The 19391-nt window shown below is 46.9% G+C and overlaps 2 protein-coding genes and 1 long non-coding RNA gene across 9 annotated transcripts; 1 reads left to right on the top strand and 2 right to left on the bottom strand.

Annotated features, from left to right (window-relative positions):
* Window positions 1-2492: 2492 nt before the first annotated feature.
* LOC120640146 (transmembrane 9 superfamily member 12-like) lies at window positions 2493-5674 on the bottom strand. 3 transcript variants are annotated; one of them, XM_039916024.1, is made up of 2 exons: window positions 5408-5674; window positions 2493-4686 (listed from the first exon to the last, which is right to left on the bottom strand). In XM_039916024.1, exons 1-2 carry the CDS (start codon window positions 5660-5662, stop codon window positions 2692-2694), a joined length of 2250 nt encoding a protein of 749 aa, XP_039771958.1. In that variant the 5' UTR covers window positions 5663-5674; the 3' UTR covers window positions 2493-2691. The 3 variants fall into 3 exon arrangements, with proteins under 3 accessions (XP_039771958.1, XP_039771966.1, XP_039771963.1); XM_039916032.1 differs by having other exon boundaries at window positions 5094-5543; XM_039916029.1 differs by having other exon boundaries at window positions 5404-5543.
* A 530-nt stretch (window positions 5675-6204) lies between these two features.
* Window positions 6205-9179, bottom strand: LOC120640133. Of its 3 annotated transcripts, none has more exons than XR_005661746.1 (4): window positions 8312-9179; window positions 8146-8238; window positions 7105-7220; window positions 6205-6477 (listed from the first exon to the last, which is right to left on the bottom strand). It is a non-coding gene; the product is annotated as an uncharacterized LOC120640133 (long non-coding RNA). The 3 variants fall into 3 exon arrangements; XR_005661745.1 differs by having other exon boundaries at window positions 8324-9179; XR_005661747.1 differs by having other exon boundaries at window positions 8336-9179.
* A 1774-nt stretch (window positions 9180-10953) lies between these two features.
* LOC120640112 (phosphatidylinositol/phosphatidylcholine transfer protein SFH9-like) lies at window positions 10954-16612 on the top strand. Of its 3 annotated transcripts, none has more exons than XM_039916002.1 (15): window positions 10954-11236; window positions 11666-11774; window positions 11878-12193; window positions 12279-12378; window positions 12534-12800; window positions 13503-13580; window positions 13660-13761; window positions 13842-13891; window positions 13967-14066; window positions 14185-14277; window positions 14370-14489; window positions 14678-14840; window positions 14977-15338; window positions 15944-16018; window positions 16305-16612. In XM_039916002.1, exons 2-15 carry the CDS (start codon window positions 11768-11770, stop codon window positions 16323-16325), a joined length of 1854 nt encoding a protein of 617 aa, XP_039771936.1. In that variant the 5' UTR covers window positions 10954-11236; window positions 11666-11767; the 3' UTR covers window positions 16326-16612. The 3 variants fall into 3 exon arrangements, with proteins under 3 accessions (XP_039771936.1, XP_039771930.1, XP_039771940.1); XM_039915996.1 differs by having other exon boundaries at window positions 10955-11236; window positions 14974-15338; XM_039916006.1 differs by lacking the exons at window positions 10954-11236; window positions 11666-11774 and having other exon boundaries at window positions 11881-12116; window positions 14974-15338.
* Window positions 16613-19391: the final 2779 nt, after the last annotated feature.

Below are 19391 nucleotides of genomic sequence, written 5' to 3'. Positions count from 1 at the left end.
AATTAGCGGTCAAAGTTTCCTAGTACACTAAGTACAGGAAACCAAACAGAGCCTAGGACGATGCCATGTGGGCCATCCAGGACCGGGCCGTGTTCTCTTTGCAGCCGCACCGTCGGTTCAATTATTTACTGCTTTTCTTCTGAGACAAGGTTATATTCGCTCTGTTCGGCTGGCTGATGGCTAGTACTGATTTGATTTGAGAAAAAAATATTGCTGCAGAACAGAATGATTTTCGTAAACAGAATGGTTTTCGTAGGAGCCGGTAACCTATCCCGTAGAATCAGGCGATCAGCGTACTGGAAAGGGAAGTTCATAGAAGTACACAGTACATTAAAATCGTGGCGCTTGCCTAACTGTTGGCACTTTGGCAGCAGGATCGCCGGCTCAAACCAGGTCAAAATTAGCTGGTTAATCGACGGCTCAAACGGGAGGGACAAATGGACAATGGAGATCGACAGTGCTTCTGCGCAGCTGCATTCGAGGCTGTCAGCGTAGAGGACATATGAGCCCATAGTCCCGTGTCCCCATCACCATCACACACACCATGCGTATGGCTGCATCGTGCACCCGCAGATGCTGCCTCACTCCAATCATGCACGAATTGACTTCAGAACAAGGACACCCTCAGACAACAACCCCAACACTCCCCGCCAGTGGAGATCCGATGAACTTCAGAGGTAGCAGGCGCGTCCATTGCCTGGTCCGGTCAGGCCATGGCGATGGATCCCCAACCTGCCGCCGTGACCGTGACCGGCTGACCGCGGATGCCTTGCTTGGCCACCACTCCCTTTCCGGAGGCAGCAAAAAGCTAGGCTTCTCAATCACGATCACACGCACACCCTCTCCCTCCATGTCCGCCGCTCATTAGATGGATCCCCTGCGTTTCTTAGCAAGCAAACCACGTTTGGTGGGAAAAAAAGGGGTCGGTGGAGTGGGGATCGGAGCACGGACCCGCGACGTGAACCGGCGAACGATCCGGGAGGGCAAAAGTTGGGAATAAACGAGGGGGGGGGGGGGGGGGGGGGGGGACAATGGTGAGTTGCATGAGCACGGAAAGGGGCACGTTCCTTAGAGAGGACAACCGCCTGGGAGCACCTTTCACATGAACAGCCAGCCAGATCACGTCTACCAAGGAAAGAAATCCAGAGGACCTGTGCGTCGAAAGCAAAGATGCAGGCACATGCCCGTCTCAACTGCATTGTAAAAATACTACTCATACTACTACATGACAGATCACCGGGAACTAAAAATCCATCTGGTGTATTTCCGTGCAGTAGAAGGGGTTGGCATGTACTCCCTCCATTTTCTTTTGGATGGCGTTTAGGACAAAAAAAAATGAACTATATCTAGGCTAAATTAGATGTCTGAAATGTCATCTAAAAGAGAACGGAGGGAGCAGTGATGTTAGAGATAGATCACGGCAGTCAACTTCAGCATTAGGTTTCTGGTACATCTTGTGTCTGTCTGGTTGTCATGAGTTGAGGGTGAGAAGAACAGCGCAACGCCAAGTGAAGAATTATTTGAGCAATAAGAAAAGCGGCAGCCAAGAATGAGACTTCTTTCCGGAAACAAAGAAAACGAAGGAGGTTGATACCTTTTTGTCAGGCCATTAACATAATAAAGGAACGTTCGAGATGACATTTCAGCTGCCGTCCAAGAAACTGGTCAGAAGTGCATGATAAAGAAAGAGGGGGCTCAAGTCGCCTAACATATAAATTTGACTGGCAGCCCATGAAAATGGGGTCAGGTAGCACCAAAACGTACAAGGACCTCACACTGTAACATGTTCGCCTAACAAAACACAGGTACTCGGCTTGACATGCGGAGAGTTGAAAAGTTCCAGTTTCACAGCTAAGCAGCAAAGGTTGAAATGAGATACTATTCTAGTATCAACTACCAAGCAAAATGTGGGAACATCTGCAGATCATTCCATTACTGTACCGATACACATATGTCACATCAGTTTGAGTAATTTGTAAGCATTTTATACAGTTCAAAAATGTGAGAATAGAACCTCGCGCGCGCGCACACAGACAGAGTGAGTGCATTCCAAAAATATCTTAGTTATGTTTATCACTGATTTCAGAATAACATAGCTAAGGGAAAGACACCTGAAAGAAACAAATCTAATAAAAGATAAAACTGAACAACTTGAAATAACAGTCTACACCGATTTTTTTTTTAAAAAAAACATTGTCTCTTTCATTCTAAAGGCTCAAGTAAAAAAGGCATGATTAATTATCAAACATAGACTAGATCTAGTGTTCTCTGGAATCTTGGGTAAGCACATAGCCGAAAATGGTGTGCATGGGAAACACAAGAAAATAGTTTTCCAGTTGCAACCCTACCATGCAGAGCAACCACATCACAAGCCACCAACAATATTGGTCGAGTCAGGACCTTTTGGGAGAGCATTTTCCCTCCATTCTCGAATGTCAGTCATTAGTTTAATTTTGAACTAACCAACAGCAAACATATGAGGACGGAGGTACTAGCAGAGAAGGGAGCAACAAGCTTAAAAGCACATATGCTGAAATATACTGTTCATAACAAGTACAATAATCTCAGTAATAAGCTACATTACGAACAGCACAAGTCTATAAAAGGCCGCAAGATGAAATGATCAAACCATTTGAGCTTGCAGGTCACTTTGATTAGAGACGTCCTTAGAGATTCCACAATATGAGGCCTTCAATCAATTTTGACTGATGAGAAAAGGTAGTGGACAAAAGAGAATGATGTCAGGAACCCAACGGTACCAGTAGCTAGCATAATGGCAAGAGAGACGATGAAAGAGTATCCAATGTAGAGCATAGCAGAAACTGGCCCACTCAAGCTTCTGAGATCAAACACCAAGTAGTTGATAGAGTAAAGGAACACATAAAGGGCCACTGTTCCAGAGGCGAAGAAAGCTTTCCACCACCACCTCCAGTCCTCCGCACAGAGATGCATGTAAGTAAGAACAACTGATACCTCAGCACAGACCACAACCAGCAAAAGGAGCACAACAAGGAGGAAGCCGAACACATAATAGAACCTTCCTAGCCAAATACTAGAAAGAATGAAGAACAGCTCTATGAAGAGTGTTCCAAATGGTAGAGTTCCAGCACCAAGTATGAAGAGCCATGAGTACTTCTTTGCAGGGATTTCTCTTGGTATCTGATTTGTTCGAACAGGGAATTCTATTGGCTCAGCCCTTGTGCCAAAGAAACCACCTAAAAGGGTAAGTGGCACGGAGACACAGAACCACAAGGACAAAAGACCGAAGAAAAGTGAGATGGGAAGGGCTCCAGTACTATTTCTTGTCCACAGCATGAAGTTTAACACAGTGAGGACAATGAAGACAATGCCAGGGAAGAAACAAGCGGTTGACCAGGAGACAGACCTCCATCCCTCAGACGTTCCTTTTAAAGTCCTCCAGAGCCTGACGGCAGCATATCCGGCCACAATTCCAAGTAACATATAAAGGACTATCATCCCTGTCAACAGCATTCCTCTTGATGCAGGAGACATGAAGCCAAACGCAGCAAAGAAAATGGTGACAATTGCCATGCCTAGAATCTGAACCCCATTTCCAATCATGACACAGAGCAGCTTTGATGAGGTTGGCTCTCTGAAGACATCTCCAACGACAAGCTTCCAACCAGAGAGCTCCTCATTCATCTGAACTTGGGCCTCCTTATCCAACTCTTCATACCTAGTCAGGTCCCTCCTCACCGTCCGCAAGAATATGACAAATACAATGCCAGCCAAGAACAGAATTACCATCAACGAGTTCATGATTGAGAACCAGTGAATCTTCGAACCCTCCATCTTCAGGTAGGCATCCCACCGTGATGGCCATCTGATATCACTGTTTACAAATTCAACCTCATATGTAAAAGTAATCTGCTCTTTCTCCTTGATCAATTGAGATTTCTCCAACTCCACAGGGCAGTTTACAGGATCGACTTTATCATACATCTTATGCTTCGACATGGCTTTAGGATCACGCTTCACACTGCAAGGAACCACCTCAAATCCCACAATCTCAAAGCCAGAGTTGGCATCACTGTCCGTCTCTGAGATCACTTCCATTCCTTCCCCAGTCCCAACAACCTTTACTTTGCCTCCTTCATACTTATGGACCAATACCTTAAATTTCAGGTGATTGATGATATAGACATCACTGGTGCCTTCTGGAATATAACCAACTGGATATCCCGTCCACTGAATGATCATTCCATTCTGCTCAGTGAACCTCCTCACAGGAAGATTGTCAAGAATCATGTTCACCTGGTACAGATCATGGCTTCGCTGCTTGAGGAGCTTCACATCAGCCTCATCAAGTGGGATTGTGGTACACAGATACAGAGATTCATTGACATTCACACGGAAACGGTACGGGGAATTATCAATTTGATCACCCATCAGAAGCTCCCCCAAGTTTTCAGCACTCTTCTTAATGCCATCTCTGGGACGACAGTATGGGAGGCTGTAGTAGCTGAAGGGCAGTTCTGTCTCAATGGAAGTGAGGGAGTTCACCTTTGCCCCTATTTCCTCACCTTGCCGATACGTGTGCATGTAACTACCTGGCAAGTAGAATGCCTCGCATGGTGCAGCAAACACTAGAAACACCACTAACAAAGTAGAGAATACCCAGCCTTTCACCATGATAGGCAGTTCAGGACAAACTTTGCCAATAACCTGAAGCAAGAGAACAACATCATCCATGCTCAGTATCTCCACATAGACATGCACACATAGTAAATGTGCAGCACCAAAAGTTAAACAGAAAAACACGAGGCAGCATGGCTTCTATTTACAAACAGAGAAGTTTTATAATGAAAAATAGCAGCAATCCACAGCCAATCCGACCAACAAAGCAAACTCTTAGAGGGCATGACGCCATGAAGATATTGACTACATAGAAATTACACATATATCAGCTGAAATAATTTGCATACAAAATTAATTAATTCCACAAGATGTTTGCCTGCCAAAACCATCCTCGGAGGCAGGATGGGAACCAGGCTGCAGGGGAAGACATAACGGAATAGGGTTCAGTTCAACCTACAGGACTTTTGCAAATAATTACACGGTTTACACCACACCTTGGCCCTTTGGTAGATTGATCTTGAACAGTTGCGCCCTGAATATGAGAACTTGACAGGGACGGTCTATTGGATTGAGTTAGCAGGACAACACGCAGTAACGTTCCAGATCCAGAAATCAGCACCAGATCTAGGCACCTCCCTCTCCAGCCATTAACAACAGAGACCAGCACCGACTGGATCTCAACCCTATGCTAGCCCCGTTACCAGTAGAGGGCCAGGAAAAGGAGGGCAGGGACAGGGAGAGAGAGGACAGCCAACAACCCCAAATCGAAGGTCGTGAAGAGAATAAGGAGAAATCGATCCGTACGAACCTGGCACGGCACCGGAGAGGTTGGCGGCGAAGCCGACGAGGAGGCGCTCGTCTGCGTGGGCAGCGCCGACGCCAAGCACGAAACAGTACAGCATCCAACTCGGAGTCCCAACGAACTTTCCGTCGCGCTACCCTGTACTGCTTCGCGAGCTTTAACTGGGCTGATTTTATGGACTTGACTTGTTAGTTTGTATGGGCCACGATAAAAGTGCTTTTTTACCACGCAGGTACTGAGCTGTGTGTCTGTGACTTTCATAGCCGGTTTAATGCATGCGGCAGCTGCAGAGTAACATTTTTCCGTTGCGCCACTCTCAATCGAGTATTTCGTGGTTCAATTTTGTTGAAAGTCGGAATGTAGACTGTACGGGGAAACTGTTTTTTTAGTAATACACAAATTCGATAGGCTATCCAAACAAAGATTTAAAAGCAGCACTCATTTTATTCCAGATTATAGGTTTGGGAACCAATGTACTAGAAAGGAGGTTTGGGCTTGGACTAAGATCAAGAGACCTGTAATTCAATTAATTGTGTACTCCCTTTGTTCTAAATATAGGTCGCTTTGATTTTCTACATACATAATATTCATTGTGTATGTAGACATAACATATATATATTGAAATATATAATAATTCTATTTGGGCCCTGGCTATTCCCCCTCAAGTAGCCCAAGTAGTTCTGGAGGAACCAAACATGATGGCTATTTTTGGGTTACTAGAACATTAGGCGCGCGATGCGCGCCCTACCATTTAAACTATCAAATATAATTAAATCAAAGGTAATAAAATGTACAATTAAACATAAGTAAACCAAAGGTAATGAAATGGCAAATGGTGTGCATGGTATATGATAAATTCAACACAAAATCATAGCACATGGTAATACATACATCATTAATATGCTAATATTTGAACAATGTGGGTACACTATCTCATCATAGGTGTCTCATATCCAGTGTGTTGGCGGGAGCTCGAGCTCGACCAGGAGCATGTTGCCAACGCCGCCCTCTGGCCACCAGCCAGGACCAACCCAACGTATTGTGCCCCTGTTGCCTTGCCTGCCTGCCGCTCCAGGCTACAAGTCATAAAAAGAGAGCTAAAGAAACTCAATCTTCCAATTGAATAAAATTATAATCCTCTCCAATTTTTATTCAAGTTGCCTCTTCCTTTTCGCTAAAATTACTTCTTAATAAACCATTACATGGTGCTTGTACTTTGACAACTAAAATCACATCCTTATGTGTAAGGTACGAATGTATAAATACATTTGCCTGCTACTATTAAGATTTTTTATAGGTAAATAAATAGCAGAGTTACATAGACTAAGCTGTGCAAATCCATGATTTGTACATGTCAAAGTGTTTAAATAGGAAATAAGCCAAGCAGTGAAGTGGGCAAATGCACAATATGCCCCCACTACCATGTTTTTCTATTATGTATGGCACTTTTTATTTCACCAATGTTACATACAGGAGAGCATAGCACGTTATACTATAACAAGTCAAGATATAGTGTATCAGCCAAAGACTGAATTTAAGGAAAGACGTACTCCTACATCACAACACAGCGCAAAAAAAAAAAAGAGTGCACCCTCACCACATCTCAAGGAAAGCTTCCTGCTACTTTGTTCAAAAGAAAGGGCAAAAGGAGCTAGAAAAGAGGGGAGAAAAGAAAAGAAAAGATAGGTGAAAAATTAGTCTACCTTGTTGGCGTTAGGGACCAACTCCTGCAACACCTTCACCCTGTCAGCTATCCTCTCCCTCTAGAGCTGCAACAAACGCGTACCTTCATCCTCTCAGCTATCCTCTCCCTCCGAAGCTGCAACAAACACATGGCGAGAGTGAGCAAGAAGACACGCAGAAGATGCACAGCTGAAGTATGAAAGTGATCAGCAAAGACTCATACAATTCGTCCTACAGTTCATCTCTAATTCTCTGCTGTATCTCAGTATCTGACTCAAATGGGTCAGTATCAGATGAACCTGACAGGATATCCAATTTTTTTCAAAGCCAATAGAGAGATTCAAGAACCATAACAAAACAAGAATGCCAGATTGAGTCTGCATATTTTAGTCCTACCACATATGTAAAGAGATTATCCTCATAATATAGAGATTCTATAACCTAAATGGATAAGCATGTGAGCACGTGGTTGCCCGCTATATATTTTGGAGAACAGTATTTTCCAGATAAAAGTCATCCTAGAACTTATGACAGACTCTTCCATGGCATTTCAGGAAGTGGCAAAATACAATTTCAGAAAGTAGCATTCATCTACAAGTTAAAATGCATACCGACCCAACCAACAGGCTTTGCAAGCTCCACAATTTTAATTTCCTGGAATCATTAGAAAATATATTGCAAATTATTTGTATCATGGCAATATTTTTCAGCCAGTTAGCTCATTATTCTGAGCACCATTACTTGCAATGCAGCAACTTTCTCCTGAAATGTCAGGTCATGTATCTGTATCTAACCTATAAACAAGGCATGTACACATACAGCCAAGTTACAATTACAGTATTACCATAATTTCAGTTTTTTTAACCAAGCTAAATAACAAGACAAAGTAAGAAAAAAATATTAGTCTTTCACATGCTTTAAAACTCAAGAATGTATGTCCACACTCAGCTCTCTGCACATAAGTCGGACCAATCAATCAACATGTATAATCTTGCCTAAAATCTACTGTAACTGATAAGCTTCTAAATATTGTTAAACGATGTCGTGGCCAAAAGGAGTACCTCGAGGTTGTGGAAGCCATCCCCAGGCCAGATGGAGATCTTGCTCAGCGTGTAGCTCTAGCCGAGCTTGAAATCCAAGTAGAGCGCAACAAGCTGCCATGGAACACAAAACAAATTAACCGCGAATCCCGTGAATCAAACAAGCCAAAAGGAATAGCATGCCTACTGAAGCAAGCACCTCCAACTGCACCTTCTTCTGGAACTGGATGTTCACCAGATGCGGCTGCGCACCGTCTTTTGGAACTGCATGTTCACCAGATGCGGCTACGCACCGTCCGACCTACGGCGGTGCTCGCGCTCAAGCGCCGCCCGCGCATCGAAGCCATCGTCAGCCCGTTGAGGAGGTGTGCGGGGGGCGGCGTGGTGTAACCGGAGGGGGTGGCGGGTGCTGTGGTGGTAGCGGCGGCGCGGAGGCGTCTTGGAGCTCGTCATGGTCGGAGGAGCGGGACAAGTAGGGAATCGTTGGCGTCGTGTGCCCAGGATGCTGCCCATGCCCCCTCCCTCCGAGCGGCGCCCTGCGCCAGATCTGGATCCCGCGGGAGCAGGCGGCGGTGGAGACCGGAGAGCAGAGGAGCGCCATCGGGGAGAGGCGATGGAGGTACGGCCGGCCGAGAGCGGCGAGCCCACCGGCTCAGCTCGGCTTCTTGTCCTTTGCCGACGATGGAGGGCAGAGGGGAGGCCGTGCGGCATAGGTTAGGAGGCAAGCGTGGCGCGGCCGACAGCGCCTCTGTCTCCCGCGCGCTGCCGCTACCGGCCGCGCTGCGAGCTGGTCGGCCGGTTCCACGCCGGCCCGTGGCGCGCGGAGGGGTGAGGGGCGAAGAGAGACGCCACCGGGAAAAAGGCGCCGGGAGAGAGAAAAGAGAGGAGGCGCCGCCGGAGTAGAGAGAGAGAGGAGGGGTTGGGGAGATGGGCGGCGTGGATCCTGCGGGTGCGGTGGCGGCGGAGGAGAGCAGGAGGAGCGCCGGCAGAGAGGGGGAAGGGGAGTTGGCGGCGACAGCGGGGAGGGAGAGAGCAGAGATGGAGAGAGAACGGAAGGGAAGAGAGAGGGGGTTAGGGTTTGTGACTTGGGAGGGGTTTACTGCAAAAGCGCTCTGCGGGGTTTTTTTTTTACAAAAACGATAGGATTTTGGAATTTTTTTCTTCTTTTTGTTGAAATAAAGATTAGTTGGAGGGTCTACTTCGTAAAGATATTAACGTGGGTAGGGATGTTCTGGGCTTTTTTTGCAATTTCTAGATAATAGAAGGTCTTTTTTTGCAAAATGTCCAAAACAAGGGCTGCTTGACACGCGTCACCTTTTCTCCGTGGGATGCGGCGGTAGGAGCAAACGGCAGTGGGTTTTAACCATTCTGATTTGCAAATAGCCCACCCAAAAAACTATCCCCCAAAGGTGCTATTTGAGGCTATTTCGGGTGGTGCTCACTGATTCTCTCACTTTCTATCTTAGGAAGTGGCAGCCCAATAAATGAAAAAATATTTTAGGAGCCAAATAACTCCTGGATCCAAACACCTCAAGGACTACTTCGTTATTTTCTTAGATTAAATTTTAACTCTCATAATAACTCCCGACTGAACCAGTATATTTAAAAAATCTAAAATGATCTAAATTAGAATAGAGGAGTACTATCTTGTATCTTGTGCGCATAGAGCAAAATCATTATCTGATCAATATAATATCTGCTAAATGCAAAACATTAGCTGATTAACACTTCTGAGGCTGACTTTAACAACGCCAGGCAAACACATTTTGCCTCTCCAACCTCTACTATTCACGCGAGGCATTCACTCCAACAACCGAGCCATACTCGAGAGGAAAATTGCGTCGGAGGAGAGAGGCGATGCAAAATTGCATCCCCTCTGTCCTCGAACGCATCTGCGGCCGGCGGGGCCCGGCGAGCCTGCGGGGAGGAGCAGGGGAGGAGACCGCGCGTGCCGCCCGCCGCTGCTCCGCCCGGCCGAGCGCTGCTCCGGCCCGCACCAGCGCGGCGGTGGAGGCCCGCGCGGCGCTCAGCGCGGCGGCACGGAGCTGCGCGCGAGCTCGCGAACCACCATCTGCCGAGGCCCCCGCGCTCGCTCGTCGTCGAGGCCTGCCGCGAGCCGCTGCGGCCCGGCAACGTGCCCGTTGTCGAGGCCTCCGCCGTCGTGCATGCCTCCACTGCCCCGCCATGGACTCCGCCGCCCAAATCCGCTCGAGCTCCCGCCGCCGAACCTTCATTGACCTCGAGTCATCGGACCTCTATGGACCTCGAGCCATCGGACCTCCATGGCCCCTCCATCGACCTCGAGCAGCCGAATCGAGGGGGCCAGAGAGGGAGGGGCCGGCCGGGACGGAGGAGCCGCTGTGCCCTGCCCCTGATCTGCCCGGGAGGGAGGAGCGGCAGGAGCTTGGGGAGGGGGTGCCGCCAGCGGGCTCGGGTGGGATGGCCGAAGGAGGCGAGACGCAATCCGATTTGGAGACCACCAAAAATGTGTGGGCAACGTATCTACTATAGAGGATGCAAAACGAAGGAATGCATGTCAATTTTGTGTTATCTGGTTGAAGTCAGTCTGACGTTGTTAACTTATTGTTAAACTTGTCAGAGTGGGTGCCAGTCTCCTCAACCGACATCTGGGGCCCACGCTCAGCGCCCGCGGTGGACCCTGCACGTGAGCGTCGGCGCTCGGTGGCTACGAAAGCAGTCACGCAACGCGGGCGCGCGGCGAGCGGAGGGAGCGAGGCAATCGCGACGCAGCCTCCCGCCACACACGGCAGCCCCGCTGACGCCGGGCCCCGGAGCAACAAGAACTGGGAAAAAGAACGCCGCCGCCCAGTACCCGAGCGCTAGCGGCAAGGCAGCAAGTAATAGGGGGTGGGAGGAGTAGGCGGAAACGAAGCAACGGAAGCGTAAGCGTTAGGAGACGGGCGCCGAGCCGAGGGAAGGGAGGCAAGCGGAGGCCCCCGCTCCGATCACACCAAACGCTTCGTTCGTGCTGCTGTCCCCCGCCTCCTCTCGCCGTGATCCCAGGGCGGCGGGGTCGGTCTCGCCGCGGCCGCGGAGGCGACCCTTTTAGTTTGACGCGCCACCGCCATCCGACGCCGCGATCCAGATCCAGGTACCCCCTCCGTGGACTGCCCTTGCTCCTCACTTCATCCCTCCTGTCGGCGTCGGCGTCGTCCCCGGCCCCCGGGGGGACGCCACCGGCGTCACGGCGTGGACTGGAGATCCGATCCATGCGAACCTGAGTGATCCTAGGCACCCCGATCGCTCGTTTTCTCCGCAGAATCTCTCCCCCTTTTGTTCGTTGTGAGCTCTGGAAGTCGAATATTCGTCGTTCTCCCCAATCCATTCATTTGGCTGCTTGTTTGCAGCGCGGTGGAGTTCGTACATATGGGTGGTTTGGTTTATATTTCCCAATTTTATTTGCGTGTTCAACTGAATCCGCACAGCCTTGTTTAGTCCGCCGCTGGCTTTGTACCAGAGAAACGCACTGCGAAGACACTTCTGTGAATTCTAACCTGTGCATTTGTACTGTTTATGGCAGTGTGGGGGTTCGTGCCACTTGTATCTGTATACACGGAATCAGTGATCGGGCAGAGTGATACGAGGAGGGAGGGCCTGACCGTTTGAGCTGCTTTTGTAGAGAATGTCAGGTATGGGCGTATGGCCAGGTGCTCGTTGCTATATGCATTTAGTTTTAATGAATCCATCATAGGATGCAGCTAATGTTCTGGGGTTTTCCATGCTCTGTTACAGAGGGGAATGCGGATGGCATCGAGATATTGATCGGTAATGATGAGAGGAGGGACAGAGCAGATGCCGAGATCTCAGAGGACGAGCCGAGGCACACGAAAATGCGGGCGCTGAGGAAGAAAGCACTGCATGCATCGACAAGGCTGACACACTCGCTGAAGAAGAGGGGGAAGAGGAAAGTGGACTGTAGAGTACCAAGGATAGCGATAGAGGATGTCAGGGACGCTGAGGAAGAGCAGGCGGTGAGCTCGTTTCGGGAGATTTTATTTGCTAGGAGCTTGTTGCCAGTCAAGCATGATGATTACCATATGATGCTTAGGTTGATATCTGTGGAAATGTTCTCATAATGTTGGTTTCAGTTGTGACGTTCCAGTTATTGATCGTGTGACCAATCTGTGGTGCAGATTTTTAAAAGCGAGGAAGTTTGACTTTGAGAAGGCAGCACAGATGTGGGCAGACATGCTGCAGTGGAGAAAGGAGTTTGGGACAGACACAATTTTCGAAGTAGGATGCTGTTCATTGTAAAAATTTTGATCTCAGAATTATGAAACTTTGCAGATATTTTGATGCATAGCTGTATGTTTTCTAAGATTGTCCCGCATATGATTCTGCAATACTATGTGATGCATACTAATGTCAGCTAACTCTACTCCTTGAAGGATTTTGAATTTCATGAGCTAGAGGAGGTCCTGCAATACTATCCCCATGGTTATCATGGGGTTGACAAGGAAGGAAGGCCTGTATACATTGAGTTGCTTGGGAAAGTAGAACCCAACAAGCTTGTACAAATTACATCAGTGGAGCGATACATTAAGTATCATGTGCAAGAGTTTGAGAGAGCTTTCCGTGAGAAATTTCCTGCATGCTCAATTGCTGCCAAAAGGCACATAGATACCGCAACTACAATATTGGATGTCCATGGCGTGGTATGTTCATTGCCTAAACTGTTTTGTTAACCTCATTCCCTGCTTTCCTTTACAATACCGTCCTAGTAGATTCACTTTCTTAATCTTATTTTTCGACTTATTTGTTATTCTTGCATGATATATCTCTAGTTCAGATATCAGGGGATTCAGAATAGCCCCCCCCCCCCCCCTTTCAGTTACAGTTCTGAGTTCTGACAAGATTGTTGCTCAGAGAAACATAGAATCCTTGGTCATGCTATTTTACAAATACAGCAATTTGATAAATCTCCCTGTAATTTGATGTGAATTTTGAGCAAATGGACCCTGGATTGAAAAATGACCAACTTTTGTAGGTTTTTCAATCTCCATAATGTATATGTCTATAGTATCAAACCTACTATTTTGAGGAAAAAAAATGCTGCTGTAGATTTGCTTCTAATACTTGGTCGACATTTTCAAATGCCTGGGGTTTAAATCCACCTGTCAAAAAAAGAACCATCAGTGGAGCTGCAGGTTAAGTTCCTTTGTACTACTGATGCTGGCAGAACTGCATTAATTCATTAGCTCTGCTACTTCATTCCTTTTCCGTTTGGCATATCTGAATATATTATATTTCTGGTAAATTATCTTTTCTTGTTTAGCATCTTTGTGCTGTATGCACAATTGTTTAAAACTCATCTTTAAGATTACACTATTTTCTTTTTTATGTTCTCTGTGATATAGGGCTGGAAGAATTTTAGCAAGATTGCGAGGGATCTGGTGCGTTGCATGCAAAAAATAGATGGTGACTATTATCCTGAGGTTAGCCTTAATAATGTGATGATTAAATATATCATGTTTGAAACCATTCTGATTACAAGCATGTCACAAAATTATGCAGACACTGCATCAAATGTTTATCGTAAATGCTGGACCTGGTTTCAAGCTGATATGGAGCACTGTGAAGGGACTTCTTGACCCCAAGACATCATCTAAAATCCATGTACTGATTTTGCAACCATTTGTAGTTCACTATCCATGTTTTCATCTTTGCGTGTCTTGATACCAAGACTTTGATTTCAGGTTCTAGGAACAAAATATCAGAGCAGACTTCTTGAAGCTATTGATGCAAGGTTGGTCATTGCTTCTTTAAAGATTTGTTTTATTGGTGAAGCTATATGCAAAGCTTAAACAAAATTTATCTTCAGCCAATTGCCTGAATACTTTGGTGGATTGTGCGCATGCCCTAACCATGGAGGGTGCCTGAGGTCCAACAAAGGCCCTTGGAGCGATCCTTCAATCATGAAGGTAAATTCATGAATCATCTGATGCCCTCTTACTGTATCGTAGTCTGCTAGTTCTTAAGGGACAGCAGTAGTTTTAACTTATCTATCACTGCTGTTGATTACTTTATTTTCTATTGTAGCTTGTACATAGCATGGAGTCATTGAGAGAAATTGGGCAAGTGTCTGATATAGAAGAAACAGTTACAGGGTCTGTAAGATTGCGTGCTCTCAAGGCAAGCTTACCAATCTTGAAGTCTCATATTGCTCAATAAGCCATTCTGTTCTCCAATTTTGACATTGAATGCGGTTCTCCTGCTTCTTTCAGTTACCAGAACGAATTAGTGACACATCAAATGCTGAATCAGGTTCAGATGTCGACGATCTTGGATCCCCTGTGGCTCCTGAGCATGTTGAATATCCTAGTTTGGCGCCAGTTCGTGAGGAAGTAAAGTCTTGCTCAGTTCTGCCACCCTTTATTTTAACATCGGACTGTTTTCTTGGGTTTACCTTGGACTATGTAGCTTTTAGCTTGCACATTTGAACTAGCAAAAGGAATTCCTTTGGACGCATGCTTCCGTATTAGCATGTTTTATAACTTTTTTGTTAGTTCATCTCTGAATATTTACCTTGTAGGCGAGGGAATCAGGATCTACGACTTACAGTGGTTCTGATGGCACGTCTCATATGGCGGATAAAGTAGTAAGATCCAATCAAAGATACAATGCTGCTGGAAATGAAGCTAGACAGTTTAATGGAGAACAACGTTCCTTAGTAAATGGGGCTTTGCCTGCGACAGGTATCCATTCAAAATCTACATGATTGGGTTAAGCTATATAAAAAAAATTATTATACACTATGATTTCTTCAAATCAGTTGTATCACAGTGATAGCCAGTCTGTCTGATGCTTAAAGTTATGCGTTCAAACCAGCAGGTCGGCGTGCCCTGAATGATGGTGTGGGCAATGCTGATGATGGGGTCTTGAAACATTTATCAAGAACAGTCGTTGCTGTATTTATTAAAGTACTCTCTTTTTTGCGGTTTTTCATTCGTCGGCGACAACACCTGGAAAATGTCCGTCCACATACTGCAACTGTGCCCAGTAATCAGGCAGATCTTCAGATAATTAGGGAAGATCGTGTGAACCCTTGTCTGGAGCGTCTTGATCGACTTGAGTCAGTGTTTAATCAACTGAGCAGAAAGCCTCCAGAGCTTCCGCAGGACAAGGATCGGGCCATACAAGATTCTTTTGACAGGATAAAGTCCATTGAGTATGATCTGGAGAAGACAAAGAAGGTAAACCTATGTTTTATGGACCTTATGATGCTTTGAATTTCTTCGAGCTTAAGCCTTGATGGCTATAGCTCCATCATACCTTTATAGCACAATTTTTATCACAAACAAAATCTTGCTCAGTCTCAAGCATAACTCTGGACATTGCAAATTGAACTTGTATAAGACAGTTGCTTTTACAAATTTACTCAAAATCTGCCAGTTTGGATGCTAAAATTTGACATGAAAGGCTGACTCATTGCTGCATAGTACAAAGCGAACTACAGGGACCATGCTGTTGTAAGCTTTAGTCCTTGTTGGATCATCTTTCATATGGTCCTACTGGTTATATCTTTAGGGCAACGTTGTGGGAACCCAGAAGTCTATATTTTATTAACACCTCTTGGAAACACATTTTCTGATGATCTCGAGTTTTCCTTTGTGTATGTATCTTATATCCTGCAATTGTTCCAGACTACCAGTGTGTATTGAGGGTAGGTTTTTGCTATTATTCATCAGATAGCTGTTTATTATTTGCTCTTGACTTAACTGATAACATATTTTCCTTTGTTCCCATATTTCAAATGAACATGTGCTTAGGTGATCCTTTTTTTGGTCTGTGCCTTCAGGTATTGCATGCAACAGTTATCAAACAAATGCAGATGGCTGAGACTTTGGAAGCTGTGAAGGAGTCTGATCTTAGGGTAAGTATATCATAATTATGTACTTCCATCATCCTGTCCGCATTGAGTGTTTTTCTTCAAATCCGTATGATGCAGTTTAATTAGACTTTGATAGAGCTTTAATGTCTGAAAGTGACACAACCACATCATGTGTACTCATGCATGGTTCACATTTTTCTGCCTGAATTAGCATATAAAATAGATGGTTCTGAAATCATCCTGCAGATTATAATAATTTTATAATTTCAAAAAAAATTATAATAATTTTATTTGTCTACACTGATCTTTTTTTGTTCTTTTGGTGCAGAGGAGGAAATTTTGTACATAATACACCTAATTGCAATGTACAGAAACAAGAAAACAAGTTGGCGACTTACTAATATCTGATACCCGACAGAATCAAACAACATTGCTTTGTACATGGCTGCCCTGGTCTACAGAGATGAGCAAATAGCGATGGCATCGTAGCCTCAATAACAACAGATAGTTGTCGACCTGTACACTGAGGAATATAGTCAAAAACAGCATCCTGGAAAGTGCCCAGACACCGTCCAGTTTCACTCATAATTCAATCCATTTTTTGGTTTATTACTCCATACATCTATCACACTTTCATACATCTGTTTCGACTTAGTGGTGTTGACCGGAATCAGCGGTGAACACGTCTAAACCTATTTCCGTCACGTCCAATGGTCAGGTCTTTGCTAGTTTGCATTTATACACCGTCAGCATGTCGAGGAATGATGTTCGCCCGAATCATGAGCTGTCTGGCAGTCGAAGATGCATCGAACTGAGCTGTCAAGTACTCCATCCGTCCCAAAATAAATACAATTTTATGGTTCAAAATTTGTCCCACAAATAATACAATTTTGACCAAACAACCACAAAAGACAAGAGTCTTTGGAAATTCTTGTATAAAAGACAAGCCAAAGTTTAGATTTTTTTTACAAAAGACAAGGAGTAATTTGGTAATTTGCACGTTTGTGTGTTTGGTTTTAAAATTGCATTTATTTTGGGACGGAGGGAGTAGACCACAGCCGGATGTCAGATGGGAGACGCCGGATTCTGGCAGAATAGGAGACCTGGGCAGCGAAGACGAGGATGGGTGAGCCGTGAGCGCGCACATGTCCGTGAGGAAATGGTCGCGGGAAGGCCCAACCACGAAGCATCCGAACCTGTCGCTGTGAGCATGTGTAATTTTTTCTTGCCCTCTGACCCAGGGTGTTATCAGTGTCCCATTGATTGGCACGCTGACGTATGCTTATAGCAAATTACCCTGCCCCGCCTTGCCCAGTTTTTACTAAGGGCATGTTTAGTTCAGCAGTATCCGTCACATCGATTTTTTTATATATGCATGGAGCAGTAAATGTAATTGAAAAATAACTAATTACATAGTCTAACTGATTACCACACGATGAATTTTTTAAGTCTAATTAATTCATAATTTAATATTATTTGTCAAGTAATAACGAAATGTACTACAATAATAAAATCTAAACTTTTTTACCAACTAAACACACTCTAAAAAAATAGCTTTATTATATTATATGCTCCCCTGGCAGACCAGTTACTGCATCAATCTAGAGTAATCTGCTTGCCTCGATGTGAGGTTTACACCTTACATTTGTGTTTAGTTTGCGAAAAAGTTTGGATTTTGATAATGTAGCACATTTTGTTGTTATTTGATAATTAATATTTAATTATGGACTAATTAGGCTTAAAGATATCTCGTATGAATCAATTATACTGTATAATTAGTTATTTTTTAACTGCATTTAATGCTCCAGGTATATATTCAAAGATTCGATGTAATAAATGTTTTTTCCCGCCAACTTTCGCTGACCTCTTCAGCTATCTGTCCCATCAGGAAACTGCCGTATACGAAATACAGTAGCAGGCAGTAGGTCTCCAAGACTGTGTTTAGTTCCCAGAAAAAACACTGTAGCTACAATGACCTAACTAGGCTCAAAAGATTCGTCTCGCAACGTACATCAAAACTATGCAATTAGTTTTTTTATTTACCTACATTTAGTACTCCATGTATGAGTCATTTGTTATATTTAATGTTTCGATGTGATGGAAAGTTTGGAAATTTTGTGGGAACTGAACACAGCAAAAAAAAAAGAATTGCTGTAGCAGGTAACGCAAGCGTGTGCTTCGACCCTCGAGCCCTTCCTCTCGCCGTGGCTTCGCCGTCCCTCTCCAGCCCGGAGACATATCCTATGCAATCAGCCAACTCGTGCAATCCGCAAATATGAAACATCCGATCTCAATCCAACGGTCGCTGCTATTTTGCACTTAAACCCCCCGCACCTCATCAGCGCCGGCACTCCCTCACCCATCGCCGGGGACGGTTCTCCACTCTCCCCACCTCGAGCGCATCTCCCTCCCCGGCGCCTCTCTCTGCTCCTCCTCCCCGGTGCCTCCCTCACCGCACCGGGCGGGCGCGGAGCAGGGGCCCCGCTGCCCCTCCCCTACTCGCTCTGCACGAGCGCACGGACGACGCGACGGATGATGGCGAGGCGGAGGGACGCGCCACGGCCCCACTCCCTCCCTCCTCCTGGCGCCGAGCTGCAGTAGCGCGGCTGGGGCGGGTGGCTGCGGCGGCCGCGGCCGCGGCCCCTGCTCCCTCCGCTCGCACCGGCCGCGGTGGTGTGGCGAGCAGGGCCGACCCCTGCTCCCTCCTTCGTCGGCGCTCGAGCTCGGCCTGCCTCGACCTCCGCTATCGCGGCGGCGGGACGCCCTCGTCAGCGCACAGGGCCGCCTCCCTCCGCGCGGGGCCTCGCCGCGGCCCCCTTGCCGCGCGTCCTCGCCGCGCTCCCTGCGCGCGCGGGCTGGCCGACTCCTCTGCTCGCCGTGGCGTCCTCCGCCCGGCGGTGGTCCTTCCTCCCTCCGCCGCTCGCCCCATCCCGCGCGGCCGCAGAGGAGGAGCGGGGCGCGGCACGACGACGACGCTGCGGCGCGGCCATGGAGCTCGCGGCCTCCCATGGTGGCGCGCGTCCATGCCTGAATGCCTCCGCGGCAGGGCGGGGCGGCCGCAGCCGCGGCGCGGCGGCCACGGTGAGGCCAGACCTCCCCGCACGGGGCGGTGCCTTGTGGCGAGGCGGGGAGCAGCTCATCGTGGTGGACGGGGAGCAGCTCGTCGCGGCGGAGGAGGCCGTCGCGTCCTTGGCGTGCGCGGGCGCGGCGGCTTCCCCTTCGTCTCCCTCGCCGGTGGGCATGCGGAGGCACCGGGGAGGAGGAGCAGAGAGAGGCACCGGGGAGGGAGATGCGCTCGAGGTGGGGAGAGTGGAGGACCGTCCCCGGCGATGGGTGAGGGAGTGCCGGCGCTGATGAGGTGCGGGGGGTTTAAGTGCAAAATAGCAGCGACCGTTGGATTGAGATCGGATGTTTC

Source organism: Panicum virgatum, chromosome 1K (genome assembly GCF_016808335.1).
Source record: "Panicum virgatum strain AP13 chromosome 1K, P.virgatum_v5, whole genome shotgun sequence".
In the NCBI taxonomy this organism is placed as follows: domain Eukaryota; kingdom Viridiplantae; phylum Streptophyta; class Magnoliopsida; order Poales; family Poaceae; genus Panicum; species Panicum virgatum.
Note: the sequence above shows the minus strand (reverse complement) of the source record. Positions and strands in the feature narration are given on the sequence as shown.